General features: G+C 38.6%; 1 protein-coding gene across 1 annotated transcript in view; it reads left to right on the forward strand.

The window, feature by feature from the left end:
* ITPRID2 (ITPR interacting domain containing 2) overlaps positions 1-4,630 on the forward strand; it is a 36,827-nt gene extending 32,197 nt beyond the window's left edge. The window contains exons 17-18 of the mRNA XM_070359219.1: positions 2,784-2,900; positions 3,469-4,630. Coding sequence (XP_070215320.1) covers positions 2,784-2,888 — 105 coding nt within the window. The 3' untranslated portion in view covers positions 2,889-2,900; positions 3,469-4,630. The remainder of the gene's footprint in view (positions 1-2,783; positions 2,901-3,468) is intronic.
* The last annotated feature ends 22,660 nt before the right edge of the window (positions 4,631-27,290 follow it).

The following is a 27,290-nucleotide window of genomic DNA, read 5'->3' on the forward strand; positions in this document are numbered from 1 at the left end:
TTTTCATCACTATGTTAAAATTCGCTATTCTCTGATAACTTTTTCCTCTTCTATCCCATACTAGTCTCTCATTTTTTATTCTGTTCTTACGTCATTAATGAGTTAACAGTTTTTCCTTTTTAATATTTTATGAAATGTTTGTTCTGAGCACACATAGATAATGACATCCTTGGTAGAGACTTTTTATGTTTTACTGCAGTGATGTCTGTACTTATCCCTACCCTCCAAATGTTGGCATACTTTTTTGGTTTGTAGATAATACTTTGGGCTAGTTTGTTTTTGAATGATGAAGAATGAAAAAGAATTTTTGAGTGAAGTGTGATGAGATGTGCATTGGACAACAGGACTGAAAGACTCTGCTAAGTCATCGTCTTTTGTAAATATGGATTTACAGAGGATCTAATTTAACACACTGCATTTGTACTTGTATGCTGTGGCAAAGAAATTCTGGTATCATATTTGTGTCCAATATATATTTGTTTAAAAAACAAATCTGAAGGACTATGAACTTAACAGACCTTTGATGTTTAAAGTTTAGAAGGTAAAATGAGAAGATTTTATTTATTTAAATATATTTCAGTATAGATAGTTGGTAGTTAAGGAGCATTTGTCTCTCTGAATATTTATGTATCAGTTCAGTTCAGTCGCTCAGTCGTGTCCAACTCTTTGCGACCCCATGAATCGCAGCACGCCAGGCCTCCCTGTCCATCACCAACTCCCGGAGTTCACTCAGACTCTTGTCCATCGAGTCCGTGATGCCACCCAGCCATCTCCTCCTCTGTCGTCCCCTTCTCCTCCTGCCCCCAAATCCCTCCCAGCATCAGAGTCTTTTCCAATGAGTCAACCCTTCACATGAGGTGGCCAAAGTACTGGAGTTTCAGCTTTAGCATCATTCCTTCCAAAGCAATCCCAGGGCTGATCTCCTTCAGAATGGACTGGTTGGATCTCCTTGCAGTCCATGGGACTCTCAAGAGTCTTCTCCAACACCACAATATATATATTCTGTAACGTATATATTGCATGACATTATTACAGAGCCATTTTTGGAAAGACTTCCATTGAGATGTGTTCAGGATGTACTTAGGAACATTTTAGGAAAGAGATCAGGCTGGCAGGAAACTGAAAATGTAGAATTTTTAAAAGCTGGTTGAGTGTGTCCTGAGTGCTGGTTCGGGAAGGCATTACCAGTTTATTTGAGGAAGCACACATGTAAAGCCTTCAGGGGGCTACTCAGAGCTGATGCACTGGGCTTCCCAGGTGGCTCAGTTAGTAAAGAATCTGTGGCCGATGCAGGACATGCAGGAGCTGTGGGTTTGATCCCTGGGTCTGGAGGATCCCTTGGAGGAGGAAATGGCAACCCACCCAAGTATTCTTGCCTGGAAAATCCCATAGATAGAAGAGATTTGTGGCCTGCATTCCATGGGGTCACAAATCAGAGAGAAAAAGATGTAGGTGTGCATGTGTAGTGTTTGGGCATCTGGAGAAGAAAATCTCGAGGGAATTGTCATTGCCTCTAGATCTGTTTGCGTTTTCTAACAATAAAATGACATGTAAATCCTCATCCAAAGCAAAATTTTCAGTCAGGTGACAAACGTACCATACAACTAAATATTGACTTATTTAGAGTTTATGGTTGTTTTGGTGGTGGTGTTCAGTCACTCAGTCGTGTCCGACTCTTTCCTACCACATGCACTGCAGCATGCCAGGCTTCCCTGTCCTTCACCATCTCCTGGAGCTTGCTCAAGTTCATGTCCATTGAGTCAGTGATGCCATCCAACCGTCTCATCCTCTGTCTTCCTCTTCTCCTCCTACCTCAATCTTTCCCAGCATCAGGGTTTTTTCTAATGAGTCAGCTCTTTGCATCAGGTGGCCAAAGTATTGGAGCTTCAGCTTCAGCATCAGTCCTTCCAATGAATATTTAGGGTTGATTTCCTTTAGGATTGACTTGTTTGATCTCCTTTCTGTCCACGGGACTCCCAAGAGTCTTCTCCAACACCACAGTTCAAAAGCATCAATTCTTCCATTCTCAGCCTCCTTTATGGTCCAACTCTCACATCCACACATGACTACTGGAAAAACCATGGACCTTTGTTGGCAAAGTGATGTCTCCGCTTTTTAATATGCTGTCTTAAGTTTGTTATAGCTTTTCTTCCAAGGAGCAAGCACCTTTTAATTTCATGGCTACATTTACCATCTGCAGTGATTTTGGAGCCCAAGAAAATAAAGTCTGTCACTGTTTCCAGTGTTTCCCCATCTATTTGCCTTGAAGTGATGGGACCAGATGCCATGATCTTAGTTTTTTGAATGTTGAGTTTTAAGCCAGCTTTTTCACACTTTTCTTTCACTTTCATCAAGTGGCTCTTTAGTCCCTCTTTGCTTTCTGCCTTTAGGTAGATAGACATTAATTTAAAAGAAAAACAACATAAAAGTGAACATAATATTTAATCAGTTCTTTCAGGTTATTTTGTGTCATAGGCTAAATTATCTATGAAGCTTTAACATTTGTTAATGCTCTCAACTTGAGAATTGTGTTATTTTGTAATGGAGTTATTTGAATTATGCTAGACAAGATCTCAGAACATGATCTGAGTTTGAGGATAGATGGATGTGATTCCCTGCTCTCTCTCTCTATTTCATGAAGGATTTACACAAAGATTTAGTTTTCTCTGTAGTTTAGCTGACTGTAGAAATTAAATGTTATTTACTTGTTTTTTCTGATAACAGAATAAAATGGATTATAGTGATACTGTTAAGTTCTCGTTTTCTTCTTTTTTCCATTCTAGATTAAAGAGTCTATTGTTGGGGAAATCAGACGGGAAATTGTAAGTGGACTTCTGGCAGCAGTATCTTCAAGTAAAGCATCCAATTCTAAGCAAGATAGTCACTAATGGAATTTATAGGTAAATTTTTCTGAATTTCTTTGTTTAGCTAAAGGTAACTTAGTACTTAGTTTTTAATGCTTTTTCTTAGTATATAGGTCTGTTTCCCTAGCTAAATTTTTATTTTTAGGAAGTATGTAATATGTTATTTTACAGTGTGAAAACCTTTTATAACCTCATTTGAAGTGTAAGTGATTCAAATCTCATAATCTCAAACCTCCAAGTTATATTGATATTTTATCATTTTATTGAAATTTCATTATAGTAAATAAATTCTGGAATTGGGGAAATTGGGTCCTTCAAACCTGAATTTTGATAGCACTGCCCTGATTATAATATTACTTCAAATGGATGAAGAATTCAAGCATGCGTGCATACCAAGATTTCAAGATTTAATCATAAATTTTTAGTGTCTTTTGTTTTTTAAAGAAACATATCCCATAGATCTCATTGTACATAGTACATTAGGTCTCATATCTAATCATGTCATAATAGATAATGGAGAATCTTTATTCTCATCCTTCCTTTTAAAGACTTTTCAGTAATAATTGAAAAATGCTTAATTTTTACTTTTCTTCCTTTTTTTAAGGTTTGCGTGGGTCCTGTTAGCTGCGTGATACTGGAGTTATCAAGGATATACACTGGTGGGGGTGTCATTTGTGCTTCAGAAGATACTTGCTGCTGAGCTGGGCTACTGTATACAATGTTTATTTCTTCTGTGCATATCTTTTCAAAAAACATAGAAACATAGGCACTTTGCTGACTTTATTTCTTTTCTAAACTATCAAAACCATAGCCATTTGAAAAGCCTAATATTTATTTGTATGTCAGTATTTTCCAGTTGATTGCCTAGGTAGAATTAATTTTAAAACTTGAAAACTTCCATAATTAACCAACTTATAAATAACATATTTCTTCAGACTAGCTTCTTAAAACACTGACCTCTATGAGGTATTTACTGTGCAATAACTGATTCATTTTTTGAGAGCTTGAAACAACCAATGATACTCCCTCCACTGCTGTTAATTAGTGTCACTTCCAAGAAGAAAAATTATCCTGTTGTAAAAACTGCTTTTAATTCTTGAGGAGGTTACTAATAGCAGTAGGATAGAATTTATGTTACCTAAAACTACTTAATGTTCTTACACTGTAAGCATTGTTATTTTACCCAAGACAATTGTAATTTTATTGTAGCTTATGTAGTTTGGGGATTTTTGTTTGTTTGTTTTTTTGGAAACATGTCTTATGTTAAACACTATGTACTTTTTGCATTGTCCAGACTTCTTTATTATAAGGACATGTTTCTTCTTTTAGACTAAATAGTAGATTATTGCCAAAATAATGGGGCCTGTGACTTGAATGGATAGAAATGAATAAGCTGGTTTTGTTTTTTCATAATGGAAGTAATTTAGATTTTTGTTTTCTCATAAACAAATTTTAATTCATTCTTAACCAGTGAGAACTGTTTGTTTTATGGGGGGGAAAAAAAAGGAAGGTAGTTTCCTATTTGGTTTTATATATGTTAAATAAATGTGTAAAGTAACAACCAGATGTTATTAGAATTATTCTTTAGCATTTATAATTTTCAACTCCTATTATATTTCTTTGTGTGAAATTTTAATCAAAAGTGGTTGAGAGGTTAACAATATACTTTGAAAGAATATCTAAAAGGTTTTTTAAATGTTTGAATTATCACATCACACAAAGGCTGATTTCTAAAAAAAAATTAATAAAGTATTTATTTTGCCTAACATGTTTTTAGTGATTTATTTTCTTGAACCACAACATGAAGAATTTGGATTAGATTTGATAAGTAACAAGACCCAAAAGAATTGGAGCATATAATCTATTAGGCTAAAATTCTCTTTTCCTGAAAAGGCGTCTACGATGCTTTCAAAAATGTGGTTAATACTAGACCACCATGGAGAAAGAATGCACACTGATGCCTCTTGGTCTCATCTAGTTCTGTCGTTTTAATTATTACCATCTGAGTCAAAAATTTTCTTTAAACTGTACTGTTAAGCTACAAAGAACAGACATTAAAATACTACTTTATTCTCTGGCCAAATTCAAATTCAGCAATTTGACTACCCAATTCTAATAATAGTAATGATACATATAAACCAAGCACTGATATTAATACTAATATTAATACAGATATCAATGATTTTTAACTAATCAGCTTTGTAGCCACTAACAGTTCTTTTCTGACTATATAAGAACCCAGAATTTGATAATCAGTATTAAATAGCTTGATTCAATGGGCAAATCCCTTACAGAGTTGGCATGTAAAATAAAATGAACTCAAGCACTATCAGAGTTTCATGTTGACGCCCATGTAAAGCTTGTGTACTCAAACATTTGAAAGCTACTGTATTCAAGCCACCCTGCTAGCTGCTGAAATGAATGAGAGGGGGTCTAAATGGAAGAACAGGGCACCTTTTTTTCCTGAATGGGTAAGTTTAGAAGTACCAAATAAAAAACATGAAAATCATAAAAAGAATTTGCAGGAGGGAGCCTGGGATGGTTGGAGATGTAAGTCTTTACCAAGAAGACCTAGTTTCAGTAAAGTCTTAATGGGAAATAGAAAGGATGGAGTTTAAGTAATTAAGAATATTTTAGTTCTTGTTGTTCAGTTGCTTAGTCATGTCTGACTGTTTGTGGCCTTATGGACTGCAACAGGCCAGGCTCACCTGTCCTTCACTATCTCCCAGAGTTTGCTCAAATTCATGTCTATTGAGTTGGTGATGCTATCCTAACCATCTCATCCTCTGCTGTCCCCTTCTCCTCCTGCCTTTAGTCTTTCCCAGATCAGGGTCTTTTCTAATGAGTCAGCTCTTCCTATGAGGTAGCCAAAATATTGGAGCTTCAGCTTCAGTATCAGTCCTTCCAATGAAATATTCAGCATTGATTTCTTTTAGGATTGAGTGGTTTGATCTTGCTGTCCAAGGGATTCTTCAAGGGTCCCAAAATTCGGAAGCACCAATTTTTTGGTGCTCAGCCTTCTTTATGGTTCAACTCTCACATCTGTACAGGACTACTGGAAAATCCACAACTTTGACTCTATGGACCTTTGTTGCCAAAGTGATGTCTCTGCTTTTTAATACACTATCTAGGTTTGTTATAGCTTTCCTACCAAGGAGCAAGCATCTTCTAATTTCGTGGCTGCAGTCACTGTTCACAGTGATTTTGGACCCCAAGAAAACAAAATCTGTCACTGCTTCTACTTTTCCCCTTCTATTTGCCATAAAGTGTTGGGACAAGATGCCATGATCTTAGTTTTCTGAATGTTGAGTTTTAAACCAGCTTTTTCACTCTCCTCTTTGATCCTCATCAAGAGGCTCTTTAGTTCCTCTTCACTTTCTGCCATTAGAGTGGTGTCATTGGCATAACTAAGGCTGTTACATTTCTTCTGCCAATCTTGACTGCAGCTTTTGATTCATCCAGCCAAGCATTTTGCATGATATACTCTGCATACAAGTTAAACAGTCAGAGTGACAATATACAGCCTTGACATACTCCTTTCCCAATTTTGAACCAGTCCATTGTTCCATGCTTGTTTCTAACTGTTGCTTCTTCACCTGCATACAGGTTTCTTAGGAGACAGGTAAGGTGGTCTGGCATTCCCATCTCTAAGAATTTAACACAGTTTGTTGTGATCCACACAGTCAAAGCCTTTAGCATAGTCAGTGAAGCAGAAATAGATGTTTTTCTGAAATTCCCTTCCTTTTTCTATGATCCAATGGATGTTGGCAATTTGATCTCTGGTTCCTCTGCCTTTTTCTAAACTGAGCTTATACATCTGAAAGTTCTTGGTTCTTGTACTGTTCAAGCTTAGCTTGAAGGATTTTGAGCATAACCTTGCTACTAACAGCATGTGAAATAAGCGCAGTCATAAGGTAATTTGAATAGTCTTTGGCATTTGCCCTTCTTTGGGACTGAAATGAAAACAGACCTTTCCCAGTTCTGTGGCCACTGTTGAATTTCCCAATTTTGCTGGCATAATGAGTGCAGCACTTTAACAACATCATCTTTTAGGATTTAAAATAGCTCAACTGGAATTCCATCACCTCCACTGGCTTTGTTCATAGTAGAGTTTGCAAAGGCTCATTTGACTGTGAAGTCCAAGATGTCTAGCTCTAGGTGACTGACTACACCTCATTGTTATCTGGGTCATTAAGACCATTTTTGTATACTTCTGTGTACTGTTGCCACCTCTTCTTAATCTCTTCTGCTTCTGTTAAGTCATGCTAATGAGTTCTGTCCTTTATCGTGCCCATCCTTATATAAAATGTTCCCTTGGTATCTCCAGTTTTCTTGAAGAGATCTCTGGTCTTTCCCATTCTATTGTTTTTCTCTATTTGCACTATTCACTTAAGAAGGCTTTCTTATCTCTCCTTGCTATTCTTTGAAACTGAATTCAGTTGGTTATATCTTTCACCTTTTTTAAGTGGAAGGTGGACAATACTGAATTTCAATTTTCAATTTTGTTCCTTTGGAACAACAACAAAAAATTCTCATGAAATACCACTTAGAGTAATGCTTCTATATTTCTCCACGCATGGAAATCGAATTACCTGAGATTTTGTGGAAATGAAGATTCTGATTGCGTAGGTCCTGGTCCTACTTTCTTGGCTCCACATTCCTGCATTTCTAGAAGCACTCAGGAGAAACTGATGCTTCTAATCCATTAACTGTACTTTTAGTAGCAAGGATTTATATTAGTAAGTCTTACTACCTATCTGCTAGTTACTTTGGAGAGAGAAAGTTGTGTTAGGTAGGTAGAATAGGGAAAAGGAGTCCAAAATTGCGGTGGCTAAAAGACAAGGAAGGTCTGAGGACCAGAGTGAAGACTTCAGGCAGAACAAACAGAACAAACAGCACTCCTGGCTAAGCCCAATTTGCATAGGGCAGGCCCAGGTGGAGGAAAAAAACATATAAAAGGAGGAGCCAAAGCGCTCTCTCATGGACTCTCTCTCCCACGTGCGTGCGCTCTTTTCTTTCTCTCTCTCTCTCTCTCACTTTCCTGCTATCTTCTAAATAAAATAGAGCTGTAACACTGATTTGCCTAAGAGCTGTAGCACAGTTTGTCCAAGACCCAAGAGCTGTGATGCGCCGAGGGCTTTAATGTCCGTCGCTCCAAATCTTTGTTGTGACGAGACAAAGAACCGAGGAACATACACTCACGTGACAGTTGGTAAGCAGGAAAAGGAATTTTTATATCCAAAGGTATGTCAACTTAGAGGCCATCTTCAGGGAACTTTTCATTATAGCCCAAAGGTAGTAACTGGAAACAAATGTATACCAAAACAAGATAAGGATACTAAAGAAAATTACAGCCCATATCTTTGATGAATATGGATACAAAAATTCTCAAGAAAATATTAGCAAACCAAATCCAACAACACATCAAAGACCATGACCAGACTAGACTCATCCCAGAGCTACAAGGATGGTTTAAAACAAACAAATATGATACACCACATCAACAAAAGAAAAAACCCACATAATCATCCCAATAGATACAGAAAAAGCATTGGATAAATATCAACACCATTCATGATAAAAACCTCTTACCAAATTGCATACAGAGGGAACACAGCTCAACAGAATGGAAGCTACTTATGACAGACTCTCAGCTGATACGATACTTAATGGTGTGAATAGCTGCTGCTGCTGCTAAGTCGCTTCAGTTGTGTCTGACTCTCTGCAACCCCATAGACGGCAGCCCACCAGGCTCCCCCGTCCCTGGGATTCTCCAGGCAAGAACACTGGAGTGGGTTGCCATTTTCTTCTCCAATGCATGAAAGTGAAAAGTGAAAGTGAAGTCGTTCAGTCGTGTCCGACCCTCAGCGACCCCATGGACTGCAGCCTTCCAGGCTCCTCCACCCATGGGATTTTCCAGGCAAGAGTACTGGAGTGGGGTGCCATTGTCTTCTCCAGAAAAGCTGATAGTCTTCCTGATAAAATCTGGAACAAGGCAAAGATCCCCCAGTCTCACCACTGCTATTCAATAGTACAGTATTAGAAGTTCCACAGTAATCAAGCAAGAAAAAGAAAGACAAAGTATCCAAATTGGAAAGGAAGAGATAAAATTCATTATATGCAGACAGTCAAAGCTATGGTTTTTCCAGTAGTCAGGTACAGATGTGAGGGTTGGACCATAAAGAAGGCTAAGCAGCAAAAACCTGATGCTTTCAAACTGTGATGTTGGAAAAGACTCTTAAGAATCCCATGGACAGCAAGGAGATCAAACCAGTCAATCCTAAAGGAAATCAATGCTGAATACACATTGGAAGGACTGATGCTGAAGCTGAAACTCCAATACTGTGGCCACCTGATGAGAAGAGCTGACTCACTGGAAAAGACCCTGATGCTGAAAAAGACAGAAAGCAGGAGAAGAAGGGAGAGATGGAAGAGGAGATGGTTGGATGGCATCATCGACTCAATGGACATGAATTTGAGCAAACTCCAGGAGATAGTGAAGGTCAGGGAAGCCTGGTGTGCAGCAGTTCATGGGATCACAAAAAGTCAGATATGACTGAGCAACTGAACAATGACAACAATATGCAGAAAATATTACATTCTATGTAGAAAACCCTAAAGACTCTACATTCAAAGTACTAGAATGAATAAAAAGATTAATCACAGTAGCACAGGATACAACATTAACATACAGAAATCTGTTGCATTTCTTTATACTAACAATGAAATATCAAAAAGATATAATAAAATAACTGCTTTTGAAATCACATCAAAAAAAAAAAAAAAAACAGCTTAGGAATAAACCTGACCAAAGAGGTGAAAGACAATGCTAGAAATAACCATAAAACATTAATAAAAGAAACTGAAGATGATTCAAAGACATGGAAAGAATTCCAAGCTCTTGGATTGGAAGAATTAATGTTAAAATGGCCTTAATACACAAAATGATCTACATATTTAATATGATCCCTATCAAATTATCCATGACATTTTTCACAGAACTATAATAATCCTAAATTTCATATGGAACCATTTAAAAGACCGAGAATTGCCAAAGCAATCCTAAGGAAAAAGAACAAAGTAGGTCACATACTCCAGACAATCATACAAAGCTACAGTAATCAAAACATCATGATCTGGCACAAAAACACACATATGGATCAATGGAACAGCATAGAACCCATAAATAAACTTACACATTTATGGTCAATTAATCTTTGACAAAGGAAGCAAGAATATACAATGGGAAAAAGAGGCTCTTCATCAAGGGGGGTTGGGAAAGTTGGACAGTTCAGTTCAGTTCAGTCACTAAGTCATGTCTGACTCTTTGAGATCCCATGGACCAGCACTCCAGGCTTCTCTGTCCATCGTCAAATCCTGGAGCCTGCTCAAACTCATGTCCATCGAGTCAATGATGCCATCCAACCATCTCATCCTCTTCCGTCCCCTTCTCCTGCCTTCAACGTTTCCCAGCAACAGGGTCTTTTCCAATGAGTCAGTTCTTCACATTAGGTGGCCAAAGTATTGCAGCTTCAGCTTCATTGTCAGTTCTTCCAACGAATATCAGGACTGATTTCTTTTACAATTGACTGTTTTGATCTCCTGGCAGTCTAAGGGACTCTCAAGAGCTTTCTCCAAAACCACAGTTCAAAAGAATCAATTCTTCAGCACTGAGCTTTTTTTATAGTCCAACTTTCACATCCATACATGACCACTGGAAAAACCATAGCTTTGACTATGGTGACATTTGTCAGCAAAGTAATGTCTCTGCTTTTTAATATGTTGTCTAGGTTGGTCATAGCTTTTCTTCCAAGGAGCAAGTGTCTTACTTTCATGGCTGCATTCACCATCTGCAGTGATTTTTCAGCCCAAGAAAATAAAGTCTGTCACTGTTTCCCCATGTATTTGCCATGAAGTGATGGGACCAAATACCATCATCTTAGTTTTCTGAATGTTGAGTTTTAAGCCAGCTTTTTCACTCTCTTCTTTCACTTTCATCAAGAGGCTCTTTAGTTCTTTTTCACTTTCTGCCATAAGGGTGGTGTCATCTTCGAATGTGAGATTATTGATATTTCTCCCAGCAAAGTTGTTTCCAGCTTGCGCTTCCTCCAACCCTGCATTTTGCATGATGTACTCTGCATCAAGTACATCAAGACCATCCCCAAGAAAAAGAAATGAAAAAAAGCAAAATGGCTGTATGAGGAGGCCTTACAAATAGCTGTGAAATGAAGAAAAGTGAAAAGCAAAGGAGAAAAGGAAAAATATACCCATCTGAATGCAGAGTGCCAAAGAAAAGCAAGGAGAGATAAGAAAGCCTTCCTCAGTGATCAGTGCAAAGAAATAGAAGGAAACAGTAGAATGGGAAAGACTAGACATCTCTTCAAGAAAATCAGAGATACCAAGGGAACATTTCATGCAAAGAGGGGCACAATAAAGGACAGAAATGTTATGGACCTAACAGAAGCAGAAGATATTAAGAGGTGGCAAGAATGCACAGAACTATCCAAAAAAGATCTTAATGACCCAGGTGACCGTGATGGTGTGATCACTCACCTAGAGCCAGACATCCTGGAATGTGAAGTCAAGAGGGCCTTAGGAAGCATCACTACAAACAAAGCTAGTTGAGGTGATGGAATTCCAGTTGAGCTATTTCAAATCCTAAAAGATGATGCTGTGGAAGTGCCACAATCAATATGCCAGCAAATTTGGAAAACTCAGCAGTGGCCACAGGACTGGAAAAGGTCAGTTTTCATTCCAGTCCCAAAGAAAGGCAGTGCCAAAGAGTGAATGTTCAAACTACTGCACAATTGCACTCATCTCACATGGTAGTAAAGTAATGCTCAAAATTCTCCAAGCCAGGCTCCAACAGTACATTTACCATGAACTTCCAGATGTCCAAGCTGGATTTAGAAAAGGCAGAGGAACCAGAAATCAAATTGCCAGCATCCATTGGATCATCAGAACAGCAAGAGAGTTCCAGAAAAACATCTATTTCTGCTTAATGACTATGCCAAAACCTTTGACTGTTGTTTCCACAACAAACTGTGGAAAATTCTGAAAGAGATGGGAGTACCAGATCACCTGACCTGCCTCTTGAGAAATCTGTATGCAGGTCAGGAAGCAACAGTTAGAACTGGACATGGAACAACAGACTGGTTCCAAATTGGGAAAGGAGTACGTCAAGGCTGTATATTGTCACCCTGCTTATTTAACTTCTATGCAGAGTACATCATGAGAAACACTGGACTGGATGAATCACAAGCTGGAATCAAGATTACTGGGAGAAATAATCTGTAACCTCAGATATGCAGATTACACCTCCCTTATGGCAGAAAGAGAAGAGGAACTAAAGAACCTCAGGATAAAAGTGAAAGAGGAGAGTGAAAAGTTGGCTTAAAGCTCAACATTCAGAAAACTAAGATCATAGCATCTGGTCCCATCACTTCAAGGCAAATAGATGGGAAACAGTGGAAACAGTGACAGACTTTATTTTGTTGGTCTCCAAAATTAGTGCAAATGGTGGCTGCAGCCATGAAATTAAAGATGCTTACTCCTCGTAAGAAAAGTTATGACCAACCTAGACAGCATATATTTTTTAAAATTTATTTTAATTGGAGGCTAATTAGCTTACAATATTGTAGTGGCTTTGCCATACATCAACATGAATCTGCCATGGATGTACATGTGTTCCCCATCCTGAACCCCTTTCCCACCTCCCTCCCCATCCCATCCCTCTGGGTCATCTCAGTGCACCAGCCCTGAGCACCCTGTCTCATGCATTGAACCCGGACTGGCATTCTGTTTCACCTATGATAATATACATGTTTCAATGCTATTCTCTCAAATCATCCCACCCTCGCTTTCTCCCACCGAGTCCAAAAGACTGTTCTATACATCTGTGTCTCTTTTGTTATCTCCCATATAAGGTTATTGTTACCATCTTTCTAAATTCCATATATATGTGTTAGTATACGGTATTGGTGTTTTTCTTTCTGGCTTACTTCACTCTGTATAATAGGCTCCAGTTTCATCCAGCTCATTAGAACTGATTCAAATGTGTTCTTTTTAATGGCTGAGTAATATTCCATTGTGTATATGTACCACAGCTTTCTTATCCATTCATCTGCCGATAGACATCTAGGTTGCTTCCATGTCCTGGCTATTATAAACAGTGCTGCAATGAACTGGGGTACACGTGTCTCTTTCAATTCTGGTTTCCTTCAGTGTGTATGCCCAGCAGTGGGATTGCTGGGTCATATGCCATTCCTATTTCCAGTTTTTTAAGGAATCTCCACACTGTTCTCCATAGTGGCTGTACTCTGCATCCCCACCAACAATGTAAGAGGGTTCCCTTTTCTCCACACTCTCTCAATCATTCATTGTTTCTAGACTTTTGGATAGCAGCCATTCTGACTGCATGATATGGTACCTCATTGTGGTTTTGATTTGCATTTCTCTAGTAATGAGTGATGTTGAGCATTTTTTCATGTGTTTGTTAGCCATTTGCATGTCTTCTTTGGATAAAATTCTGTTTAGTTCTTTGGCCCATGTTTTGATTGGGTCGTTTATTTTTCTGGAATTGAGCTGCAGTAATTGCTGTATATTTTTGAGATTAATTGTCAGTTGCTTCATTTGCTATTATTTTCTCCCATTCTGAAGGTTGTCTTTTCACCTTGCTTATAGTTTCCTTCATTGTAAAAATGCTTTTAAATTTAATTAGGTCCCATTTGTTTATTTTTGCTTTTATTTCCATTACTCTGGGAGGTGGATCATAGAGGATCCTGCTGTGATTTATGTCAGAGAGTGTTTTGCCTATGTTTTCCTCTAGGAGTTTTATAGTTTCTGGTCTCCCATTAAGATCTTTAATCCATTTTGAGTTTATTTTTGTGTATGGTGTTCGAAAGTGTTCTAGTTTCACTCTTTCACAAGTGGTTAACCAATTTTCCCAGCACCACTTGTTAAAGAGATTGTCTTTTCTCCATTGTATATTCTTGCCTCCTTTGTTGAAAATAAGGTGTCCATAGGTGCGTGGATTTATCTCTGGGGTTTCTATTTTGTTCCATTGATCTATATTTCTGTCTTTGTGCCAGTACCATACTGTCTTGATGACTGTGGCTTTATAGTATAGCCCGAAGTCAGGCAGGTTGATTCCTCCAGTTCCATTCTTCTTTCTCGAGATTGCTTTGAGTATTTGAAGTTTTTTGTATTTCCATACAAATTGTGAAATTATTTGTTCTAGTTCTGTGAAAAATACCATTGGTAGCTTGATAGGGATTGCATTGAATCCATAGATTGCTTTGAGTAGTATACTCATTTTCACTATATTGATTTTTCCAATCCATGAACATGGTATATTTCTCCATCTTTTGTGTCCTCTTTGATTTCTTTCATCCGTGTTTTATAGTTTTCTATATATAGGTCTTTTGTTTCTTAGGTAGATATATTCCTAAGTATTTTATTCTTTTTGTTGCAATGGTGAATGAAATTGTTTCCTTAATTTCTCTTTCTGTTTTCTCATGGTTAGTGTATAGGAATGCAAGGGATTTCTGTGTGTTAATTTTATATCTTGCAACTTTACTATATTCACTGATTAGCTCTAGTAATTTTCTAGTGGAATCTTTAGGGTTTTCTATGTAGAGAATCATGTCATCCACAAACAGTGAGAGTTTTGCTTCTTATTTTCCAATCTGGATTCTTTTTATTTCTTTTTTTGCTCTGACTGCTGTGGCCAAAACTTCCAAAACTATGTTGAATAGTAATGGTGAAAGTGGGCACCCTTGTCTTGTTCCTGACTTTAGGGGAAATGCTTTCAATTTTTCACCATTGAGGATAATGACCAAGTGGGCTTTACCCCAGGGATGCAAGGATTCTTCAGTATTTGCAAATCAATCAATGTAATACATCACATTAACAAATTAAAAATAAAAACCATATGATTAGCTCAATAGATGCAGAGAAAGCCTTTGACAAAATTCAACATCCACTTATGATAAAAACCCTCCAGAAAGCAGGAATAGAAGGAACATACCTCAACATAATAAAAGCTATATATGACAAACCCATAGACAGCATATTTTTTAAAGCAGAGACATTACTTTGCCAACAAAGGTCCATCTAGTCAAAGCTATGGTTTTTCCAGTAGTCATGTATGGATGTGAGAGTTGGACTATAAGGAAAGCTGAGCATGGAAGAATTGATGCTTTTGAGCTGTGGTGTTGGAGGAGACTCTTGATAGTCCCTTGGACTGCAAGGAGATCCAACCAGTCCATCCTAAACAAAATCAGTTCTGAATATTAATTGGAAGGACTGATGCTGAAGCTGAAACCAATACTTAGGCCACCTGATGCAAAGCACCAACTCATTTGAAAAGACCCTGATGCTGGGAAAGATTGAAGGCGGGAGAAGGGGACAACAGAGGATGAGATGTTTGGATGGCATCAGCAAGTTAATGGACATGAGTCTGAGTAAACTCTGGGAGTTGGTGATGGACAGGGAGGCCTGGAGTGCTGCAGTCCATGGGGTCACAAAGAGTTGAACACGACAGCAACTGGACTGAACTGAACTGAACTCTGCATATAAGTTAAATAAGAAGGGTGACAATATATAGACTCAATGTACTCCTTTTCCAATTTGTAAGAGTCTGTTGTTCCACGTCCAGTTCTAAATGTTGCTTCTTGACCTGCACACAGATTTCTCAGGAGACAGATAAGGTCGTCTGGTATTTCCATCTCTTTCAGAATTTTCCCCAGTTCGTTGTGATCCACACATCAAAGGCTTTGGTATGGTCAATAAAGAAGAAGTAGATGTTATTCTGGAATTCTTTTGCTTTTTCTATCATCCTATGGATGTTGGCAATTTGATCCAGCTAAACGCAGTTTGAACATCTGGGAGTTCATGGTTCACGAACTGTTGGAGCCTGGCTTGGAGAATTTTGAGCATTACTTTACTAGCATGTGAAAGAAAGTGAAGTTGCTCAGTCGTGTCCGACTCTTTGCAACTCCATCTACTGTAGCCCACCAGGCTCCTCTGTCCATGGAATTTACCAGGCAAGAATACTGGAGTGGGTTGCCATTTCCTTCTCCAGGGGATCTTCTTGACCCAGGGATCGAACCCACATCTCCCACATTTCAGGCAGATGCTTTACCGTCTGAGCCACGGGGAATGACTAGCGTGTGAGATGAGTGCAATTGTGCGATAGTTTGAACACTCTTTGGTATTGCTTTTCTTTGGGATTGGAATGAAGATCTATTCCAGTCCTGTGGCCACTGCTGAGTTTTCCAAACGTGCTGGCATATTGAGTGCAGCACTTTCACAGCATCATCTTTTAGGATTTGAAATAGCTCAACTGGAATTCCATCACCTCAACTAGCTTTGTTTGTAGTGATGCTTCCTAAGGCCCTCTTGACTTCACATTCCAGGATGTCTGGCTCTAGGTGAGTGATCACACCATCATGGTCACCTGGGTCATTAAGATCTTTTCTGGATAGTTCTGTGTATTCTTGCCACCTCTTCTTAATATCTTCTGCTTCTGTTAGGTCCATATCATTTCTATCCTTTATTGTGCTCCTCTTTGCATGAAATGTTCCTTTGGTATCTCTGATTTTCTTGAAGAGATGTTTAGTCTTTCCCATTCTACTGTTTTCCTCTATTTCTTTGCATTGATCACTGAGGAAGGCTTTCTTATCTCTCCTTGCTATTCTTTGGCACTTTGCATTCAGATGGGTATATCTTTCCTTTTCTCCTTTGCCTTTCACTTCTCTTCTTTTCTCAGCTATTTGTAAGGCTTCCTCAGGCAGCCATTTTGCCTTTTTGCATCTCCTTTTCTTGGGGATGATCTTGATCACTGCCTCCTGTACAATGTCATGAACCTATATCCATAGTTCGTTAAGCACTCTATCAAATTTTATCCCTTGAATCTGTTTGTCACTTCCATGTATAACTGTAAGGGATTTGATTTAGGTCATATCTGAATGGGCTAGTGGTTTTCTCTACTTTCTTCAATTTAAGTCTGAATTTGGCAATAAGGAGTTCATGATCTGAGCCACAGTCAGTTCCTGGTCTTGTTTTTGTTGACTGTATAGAGCCTCTCCATCTCTAGCTACAAAAATATATCAATCTGATTTTGGTGTTGAGCATCTGGTGATGTCCATGTGTAGAGCATTCTCTTGTGTTGTTGGAAGAGGGTGTTTGCTATGACCAGTGCATTTTCTTGGCAAAACTCTATTAGTCTTCGCCCTGCTTCATTCCGTATTCCAAGGCCAAATTTGCCTGTTACTCCAGGTGCTTCTTGACTTCCTACTTTTGCATTCCAGTCCCCTATAATGAAAAGGACATCTTTTTTGGGTGCTAGTTCTAGAAGATCTTGGAGGTCTTCATAGAACTGTTCAACTTCAGCTTCTTCAGCATTACTGGTTGGGGCATAGGCTTGGATTACTGTGATATTGAGTGGTTTGCCTTGGAAACAAACAGAGATCATTCTGTCTTTGCTGAGATTGCATCCAAGTACTGTATTTCAGACTCTTTTGTTGATCATGATGGCTACTCCATTTCTTCTAAGGGATTCCTGCCCACAGTAGTAGATATAATGGTCATCTGAGTTAAATTCATCCATTCCAGTCCATTTTAGTTTGCTGATTCCTAGAATGTCAACATTCACTCTTGCCATCTCCTGTTTGACCACTTCCAATTTGCCTTGATTCATGGACCTAACATTCCAGATTCCTATGCAATATTGTCCTTTACAGCATCAGACCTTGCTTCCATCACCAGTCACATCCACAGCTGGGTATTGTTTTTGCTTTGGCTCCATCCCTTCATTCTTTCTGGAGTTATTTCTTCACTGATCTCCAGTAGCATATTGGGCACCTACTGACCTGGGGAGTTCCTCTTTCAGTATCCTATCATTTTGCCTTTTCATACTGTTTATGGGGTTCTCAAGGCAAGAATACTGAAGTGGTTTGCCATTCCCTTCTCCTGTGGACCACATTCTATCAGACCTCTCCACCATGACCCGCCTGTCTTGGGTGGCCCCACACGGCATGGCTTGGTTTCATTGAGTTAGACAAGGCTGTGGTCCGTGTGATCAGATTGGCTAGTTTCCTGTGAGTATGGTTTTAGTGTGTCTGCCCTCTGATGCCCTCTCGAACACCTACCATCTTACTTGGGTTGCTCTTACTTGGACGTGGGGTATCTCTTCACGGCTGTTCCAGCAAAGCGCAGCCACTACTTACTTTGGGCGAGTCGCCCCTCCTGACCTTGAACGTGGAGTAGCTCCCCTCGGCCCTCTTGCACCCACACAGCCACCGCTCCTTGGATGTGGGGTTGCTCCACTCTGCCGCCGCCTCTGATCTCGGATGTGGGGTAGCTCCTCTGCCGCTGTCCCTGACCTCAGGCGTAGGGTAGCTCGTCTCCGCCGTGCTTCTGCGTGGTCTGTCACGGCCGGAGCACTTTGGTTTTATTTTCAGTTCAGTTCAGTTCAGTTCAGTCGCTCAGTCGTGTTGTCTCTTTGGGACCCCATGAATCGCAGCACGCCCGGCCTCCCTGTCCATCACCAACTCCCGGAGTTCACCCAAACCCATGTCTGAGTCGGTGATACCATCTAGCCATCTCATCCTCTGTCATCCCCTTCTCCTCCTGCCCCCAATCCTTCCCAGAATCAGGGTCTTTTCCAATGAGTCAACTCTTCACATGAGGTGGCCAAAGTACTGGAGTTTCAGCCTCAGCATCAGTCCTTCCAGTGAACATCCAGGACTGGTCTCCTTTAGGATGGACTGGTTGGATCACCTTGCAGTCCAAGGGACTCGCAAGAGTCTTCTCCAGCACCACAGTTCAAAAGCATCACTTCTTCGGAGCTCAGCTTTCTTCACAGTCCAACTCTCACATCCACACATTGGCTAAATTACCAAATTTGCCAGCATTTGGATCAACTTTCTCAACAAAAGAGAAATTTTATTTTGGCGCATCTTCTCGTTGTTGTTGTTGTCTTTCAATTGCTGTCCAAGAAGTGAAAACCAGAACACAAATAACATCACAGATTCTGTCAGGTATAATCCTAAACCAGTTTTTGGAGTAAACGTTAATTTCCTAGGAGAGTCTTTTCTTGGTCTATTTTGCCTGTAATGCACATAACCAGAGAAGGCAATGGCATACCACTCCAGTACTCTTGCCTGGAAAATCCCATGGATGGAGGAGCCTGGTTGGCTGCAGTCCATGGGGTCGCAGAGTAGGACACGACTGAGCGGCTTCACTTTCACTTTTCACTTTCATGTGTTGGAGAAGGAAATGGCAACCCACTCCAGTGTTCTTGCCTGGAGAATCTCAGGGACGGGGGCACATGGTGGGCGACCATCTATGGGGTAGCACAGAGTCAGACACAATTGAAGCGACTTAGCAGCAGCATCAGGAATGCACATAACGGGAAAGGTAAAAAGTGAAACACCCCATCTTTTTTAAGATGTTCTACTTCTTTAGACTTTAGATATATATTTGACAGAAATTATTTATAAAAAGACACAGTTGTTGTTGCTAAGTCGCTTCAGTCATGTTCGACTCTGTGCAATCCCATAGACAGTAGCAGTGAACAAAACTGTATCCATGATCAGAAACTATGTGAGATACAGAATACAGTTGTAATTATCACTCATGGTTTTGGGGACAGTTTCCCAAAACAGGCTTAACCTTCCAAAGATTTTGAATTGTGTCTATTTTATAAATAAACTAATTTTTAGAAATCCAAGTGACAGAATGCTTGGCTTCATCAGTAAAACCTGGAACCCAACATGGACCACCAATGAAACAGATAACCATTCATTTACAACATGTCTTGGTTTACGGATTAAATGACTTGTACCAAAACTGGCAGTAAACCAGGTTCTTCAAAGTGTGCTATACCTTCCAATTAATAACAAAAATAAAAGGAACACAGGAGCCAGTTAGGACAATCAGTAATAGTATGAACTTAAACTGTTAGATAAGGAAATGCTTCTATGATTGAAAAACCCAGGTACTCTAGAGCAATGAGTATTTCTTTTATAGTTTGTTCTCAATTTCAGCATTTCCTTTCTCCTCTTCTTTTCTTACCTCTTGCTCTTCAAGGCCTACAAATTATTTCCTCACCAAGAGATTTCTTGAATCCTACTTTTCTGCTCTAAGAAGATTGCTTCCTTTTTCAAATCTGTGCATTACCATATCTGATTATAGATTAAAATATCATAAGTGGCTTAGAATATAACATTTTATCAATAAATGTTCCTTTCAATGTCACTGTTCCTTGAACAATGAGCTTGAGACTTTAGGTATGTAAAACAAACTAGTTCTTCCTGTGACCTGGGCTACATGTTTGAATCTGTACTGAGTGTGCTAAAAAAAAAAAAAAGACATCTGTGTTCACATATATTTTTACAGTATTTACAGTATTTTTAGTTAACGAGAAAATATTGTTAACTGAAGGGAGTGGATGAATGTAAGCATTAAGAGTCCCAATCTAGAGGCAGACAAACCTCAGTTCCAGGCTTAGCTCTGCCACTTTTTTACTCAGTCTCCTGAAAATAACAATAGCACCTTCCTCTCTGGTTTACTAGAGGAGATTAATAAGGTATAATAATATAAGGGTATTTAGGATATCATCTAGCATATGACAAGAGCTCAATTAATATTAGCTATTAGCAAAAGGTAGGAATAATAACAATAGAATAGAAAGCAAAAATAGACAGTACTGTATTAACTATCAAGATGATGTATTGATTATCTGAGTCAAATATGCGTGAAAATACAGTTGACTTTTCCCAACTTTATGTTAAATGAACCATAATCAAAATTCTTTGATTTGTTTTGCTAAAGCTTTATTTAATTCAGGAAAAGCTCAACATTAGGTACACTTGTCAGAAGTTTGTCTTTCCTATTATTTATAATACACTTAATTGGCACCACAATAAATGATTAATTAGGGTAATTGTCAATGATGAGATGCTTTATCCTGTATCAAATCCTATTCGAAGGCTTTGGGGTTTCAGAAAACTCGAATCCTTAGTTTTGGCTATCTGCAATCATTCATCGTTTTTTTTTAATAAGAATGTCCTTGACAACATTCTCTTAGCATATGTGTATGTGTTAGTTGCTCAATTGTGTCCCACTCTTTGCAACCCCACAGACTTGTAGCCCACCAGGCTCCTTTGTCCATGGAGTTCTCCAGGCAAGAATACTGGAGTGGGTTGCCATTCCCTTCTCCAGAGGATCCTTCCAACTCAGAGATCGAACACTTGTCTCCTGCATAGCAGGCAGATTCTTTACCATCTGAGATACAGGGAAGCTCCTGTTCCTCTTAGCATAATACTCCTGTTTCTTTTCTGTTTCTCAGTTTTAAAAAATGAATTAATGAACCACAGAGTTGAGCTTTTAAAAATCCTCTAAGCAGAGATTCTCAGTTGGCCAAAGGCAGTTATGAGAATATATGCTGTATGTGTGAATGTGCATGCTGTTGTTTAGTCACTAAGTTGTGCCCAACTTTTTGCAACCTCACGGACTGCAGCACACCAAGCTTTTCTGTCTATGTGTTTCAATTTATGCATATATGCATAGGTGTGTTGTTTTTATTCAGTTTTATAATTTTATATTTGAAGAAATAATTCTTTGGCATGTAAGTCTTTTAAAACACAACCTTTCAAAATCTTCTGAACTGGTGAGGTGTGGGTTTTAAAAAGTTGAAAAAAACTAATATATCAAGCCAATTTATTATCAACACTTAAATATTAGAAATAAAATATACTATACCTGGACTATTTATTTACTTTTGAGAGGTTCTACTATTAGAATATTAGAGCTCTAATGGATATGTAACGGTCAAATTATTTTCAAGCTAATATAATTCTGAAAGACATACAACCTAAAGTTGAATATTCAACTGGCAGAAATTTCATATAATTTCAACAACAAACTTTTAAGTCAGTACAATGGAGCAGTTAGCATCTTCTCTCTAGAAGGGAGAGTTTATAGCTCTGGGTGATAAGGATTGCTAAGGGAGTGATACTTACTTAATCATGACTTGTATATCTCAAAGACTGAAAATAAGGACGTGTGGACATCAGTGTTTCATGACCTGATATCTAATTAGAAGCAAAAAAGAAGAAGCACTTTTGAGAAGTGATGTTCACTGCCAACTTCCTGGTTTCTTCTTCAAACAAGGAAAATTTAGACCTCTCTGAAGTTTTCTGGCACGATGCTAAAAAAACATCCCATATGCAGCAGGTGCTGCTGCCCTGTCCATCTATTTTTACAGTTGCTGGTACAAAATGTCATAGTTATTTCTCAAACATTATGGGACTCCTAATTAATAATGACACTAATTCACAAAAATAACTCTAAAAAAAACTTCTAAATATCTAAAATAAGCCCCTGGTTTAGTAGTTATATCAGATCAGATCAGTTGCTCAGTCGTATCCGACTCTTTGCAACCCCATGAATCGCAGCACGCCAGGCCTCCCTGTCCATCACCAACTCCCGGAGTTCACTCAAACCCGGGTCCATCGAGTCAGTGATGCCATCCAGCCATCTCATCCTCTGTCGTCCCCTTCTCCTCCTGCCCCCAATCCCTCCCAGCATCAAAGTCTTTTCCAATGAGTCAACTCTTCGCATGAGGTGGCCAAAATACTGGAATTTCAGCTTTAGCATCATTCCTTCTGAAGAACATCCAGGGCTGATCTCCTTTAGAAAGGACTGGTTGGATCTCCTTGCAGTCCAAGGGACTCTCAAGAGTGTTCTCCAACACCGCAGTTCAAAAGCATCAATTCTTGGCTTCTCTTTGAAGAGTTTGTATAAACAATTTTATATACTTGAGCCCACTTTTATAGATTATAATTATATAAATATACATTTCTAGACTGTGCCATATGTCATGTCTTTCCATTCAAGGGAATATTACATACAAAAATTATGTCATTTGAGGCATTAGCCATTTCACATAATTTTTTACATTTTTCCATTGTTGAAATAGCAGAGTAAATGCCCCAAGTTCTGGTTTTTGCTTAGCAAATATTGCCTTTTTTTTTTTTTTTTGCTAGGTATTTTGCTTCTTTACAAGTCCTGAGAGTCTAGCTCCTTCATATCTAATCATCTCCATTGCTAATATCTCAGTTAAGACCTCTTGCCTGAGTTATGGTACTATATCTCACCTAGGCCATTCTGCATTTAGTAATTCATCTACAGTCCATATTATTCCATATTGTTTGAATATTATTCTGAATGCAAATATGATGCCATTACCTTCATACATTTGCTCAAAGCCTTACAATGACTTCCCATTGTTTTGCAGTTAAAAGTCCAAATGCATCCCTTTTTACATCTCCAAGTCTCATTTCTGGAAAGCTCTCAATGTGCAACTGTGCTTCAACCACACTCAACCATGCCACTCCATCATTCCCTGTATTTGTACATTTCTGTTCTCTCTGCTTAGAAGTCCTTTCCTTTTTCTCCAGTACCACCCACTAGGCATATCTTTCTCCTAGAAGCCCTCTGGAATCCACCAAGTAGAGATAACTACTTTACCTCCACTTTACCTAGTGCATATCTTTATATGAGTATATAAGCTTTGCTGCTAAGTCGCGTCAGTCATGTCCGACTCTGTGCAACCCCATAGACAGAAGCCCACAAAGCTCCGCCATCCCTGGGATTCTCCAGGCAAGAACACTGGAGTGGGTTGCCATTTCCTTCTCCAATATAAGCTTTATTAAAACATAATTCACATATCATACATTTTACCTATTTAATGTGTACAAAACTACAGTTTTCAGTATATTCATAGAGTTGGGAAACCATCATCACAATTAATTTTAGAATATTTTCATTACCTCCCCAAATATCCAGTTCCCCTTAGCAGTCACTCCATTTTTTCCCATCCCACCTCCTTCCTATACAACTACTAGTCTACTTTCTGTCTCTAAAGATTTGCCTATTCTGGACATTTCAGATAAACAGAATAATACAATATGTTAAGTTGTGTGACTGGCTTCTTTCATTTAACGTAATGTTTTTAAAGTTCATCCACATATATATTATGTATCAATTCTTCATCCCTTTTTATTGCTGAATAATATTCCATTGTATGGATATACCACATTTTGTTTATCCATCATTTGATGGACATTTGGAGTATTTTCATTTTTTGCCTATTAATAATAACATTGTTAAGAACTTTCATGTGCAAGTTTTTGTATAGATATATATTTTTATTTCTCTTGGATAAATATTGAGAAGTGGATTTTATTGGGAATATGGCAACTCTTTGTTTAACCTTTTAAAGAACTGCCAGACTGTTTTCCAAAGTGACTAGTTAGAGTTGAAAGTGAAAGTCACTCAGTTGTGTCTGACTCTTTGCCAACCCATGGACTATATAGTCCATGGAATTCTCCAGGCCAGAATACTGGAGTGGGTAGACTTTTCCTTCTCCATGGGATCTTCCCAACCCAGGGACTGAACCCAGGTCTCTTGCATTGCAGGTGGATTCTTTACCAGCTGAGCCACAAAGGAACCCCATAGTTAGAGTTATTAAAGGCTAAATAGAGTTACCATGCAAACCATTTTACAATTCTACTAGGAGTGTATGAAGATTACAGTTTCTCCACATTTTTGACAAAAAAATTTTTTTTAAATCTCTAGCTATCTTAATAGGTGAGGGGTCATATCTCATTGTGGTTTCTATGGGTATTTCCCAGGTTCAAACCCTGGGTCAGGAAGATCCCTTAGAGGAGGAAATGGCAACTCACTCCAGTATTCTTGCCTGGAGAATTCCATGGACAGAGGAGCCTGGCAGGAGTTGTAGAGAGTCAGACACGACTGAAAGACTAACTTTCCCTGAATGACACCGAGTCTCTTTTCATGTGCTTATCATCCATTTGCCTATCTTCTTTGGAAAAATGTCTCTTCTAATCTATTTACCATTTAAAAAAAATCAAACTATTTCTCTTTTATTTATATACCCTAGATATGAGTTCCTTATCATATGCATGATTTGAAAACCTTTCCTCCTATTCTGTGTGCTGTCTTTTCACTTTCTTGATAGTGTCCTTGAAGCACAAAAGTTTTTAATTTGAATGACATCCAACTGATCTATTTTGTTCTTTCATTGCCTGTGTTCTGGTATCATATCAAAGAAACCACTGCCTAACCCAAAGTCATGAAGATTTACTCTTATGTTGTCTCCCAAGAGTTTTATGGTTTAAGCTATTACATTTAGATCTGTATGGATACTGAAAGTTTTAATTTTAATATATAATTTGAGGTAGGGGTCCAACTTCATTGATTTTCATGTAGATACAGTATATACTTTTAATTTTTTTTTCAGGAGTATATGCCTTTAGAACTATGCAAAGAGAACAGGCCTTATTTACCACAGTATACCTAGCTCAATGCTTGGCATCTAACAGATATTCAAAATATACTTGATGGAACTTGTGTTTAGTCACTCAGTCATGTCTGACTCTTTGCAACCCCATGAACTGTAGCCTGCCAGGCTCCTCTGTTCATGGGGATTCTCCAGGCAAGAATACTGGAGTGGGTTGCCATGCCCTCTTCCAGGGGATCTTCCCAACCCAGGGATTGAACCCAAGTCTCCCACATTGCAAGCAGATTCCTTACAGTCTGAGCCATCAGAAAAGCCCAAGAATACTGGAGTAGGTAGCCTATCCCTTCTCTAGGGGATCTTCCAGACCCAGGAATCAAACTGGGGTCTCCTGCACTACGGGTGGATTCTTTACCAGCTGAGCTACCAAGGAAGCCCAAATGGAACTGAACTGGATGGTAAATATAGACATTTTTTCTTATTAAAAAACAATAAATTATTTTGATCGAAGCATGCACTATTACTTGATAGCTATATTTTATAAGGATATGCCCATTTTTTTTAAAAACTCAGGTCAAATTATTTATTGTATTCTGCAAGCCATGCATTTAATAAAAAAGCATATGTTATTGGTTGATGAGAAAAGGACATTAAACACTTGATAAAGGTTGTGAGTCAGAACAGGATCAAAAGTTGTTCAGGAACTTGCTACAGATGATTCCAAAGGATGCTACTGCATCAGACATGTTAATTTTACAGTCAGAACCATAGTACTTTTTACTGGGGAGGATGAATAGTTTTGGAGGCAAGAGTGATTATTTAGATTAACATTTAGAAACTAACTTGTATTTTATTGTGTGCAAGCATGCGCGTGCTCATGACCAACTCTTTGTGACCCCATGGACTGTAGTTTGCCAAGCTCCTCTGTCCATGGAATTTTCCAGGCAAGAATACTGGAGTGGGTTGCCATTTCCTACTCTATGGGATGTTCCTGGCCCAGGGATTGAACTCACATCTCCTGTGACTCCTGAATTGGAAACCAGAATCTTTACTACTGAGCCACCTGGGAAGCCCTCACTATTTGCTAATTGGAAGTATTCACCTATTGAAGGAATTTGTAAATATACTGTATTGAACATTATAAAAAACAGCATAACTCTTCTTATTATTACCTAAACAACTCAATGCTCTTAGAAAACAATTGTATACATGTACTTTATGTGCAAAGATATGTCCATTTTAGATGGGCATAAAAAGATTCCCAAACTGGGTTAGATCTATAATCCATCTAGACAAATTTCATTTACTTTCAAAGGAACAAGAGCTATGCTATAAAGCTATGCTTCACAGTTTTGGTATCAGTGATAAGAAATATACTGCCAAAATATTAACTTTTATATAATTTTTAACTTAATGTAGCAGATTCTATTTTCTAAAGATGGGCCCAAGAATATCTCCTTTCCCATGCACTCTTCTAAACCTTGCTACCTCCCCATTAAGAGCTGCAATATATATTATTTCCCCTTGCAATTGGTTGGAACTTTATGACTACTTCAAACGCTAGAGTGTAGTAGAAATGTGGATTGTTACTTTCCAGGTTAGAACACAAAAATGTTATGCATGTCATTCTGGTTCTTTCAGGATGTTTGGTTTTGGCACCCAGCCACCACCCTGTAAGGAAGGCCAAAACATCTTGGAAGAAGAGACCTATGAGAAAAACAGAAGCTTCTGGCTGAACTGCCAGCCAATGAACAGCACCAAAGTGCCGAGTATGTGAACAAGTTATCATGAATTTGGATTCTCCAGTTTCCAGGAAAGTCATCCCAGATGATGCCATGTAGAGTTGAGACAGGTGTCCCTGCTAAATCATGCCCAAATTTCAGATTAATGAACAAAATAAATGATGGTTTTTACTTTAAGCCACTAAGTTTGGAGGATAATCTGTATATCAACAGGAAACAACTACTAATTTAGGTATCTAAAACAGGGATGCTGCCATAACAAAACCTTCTACATGTGACACTGGCTTTGGAATTGGACTGTGTGGAGAAGTTGGAATGGTGTTGAGGAGACTGTTAGTGAAACCAAAGGGGTCT

This window comes from Bos mutus, chromosome 2 (genome assembly GCF_027580195.1).
Source record: "Bos mutus isolate GX-2022 chromosome 2, NWIPB_WYAK_1.1, whole genome shotgun sequence".
NCBI lineage: Eukaryota > Metazoa > Chordata > Mammalia > Artiodactyla > Bovidae > Bos > Bos mutus.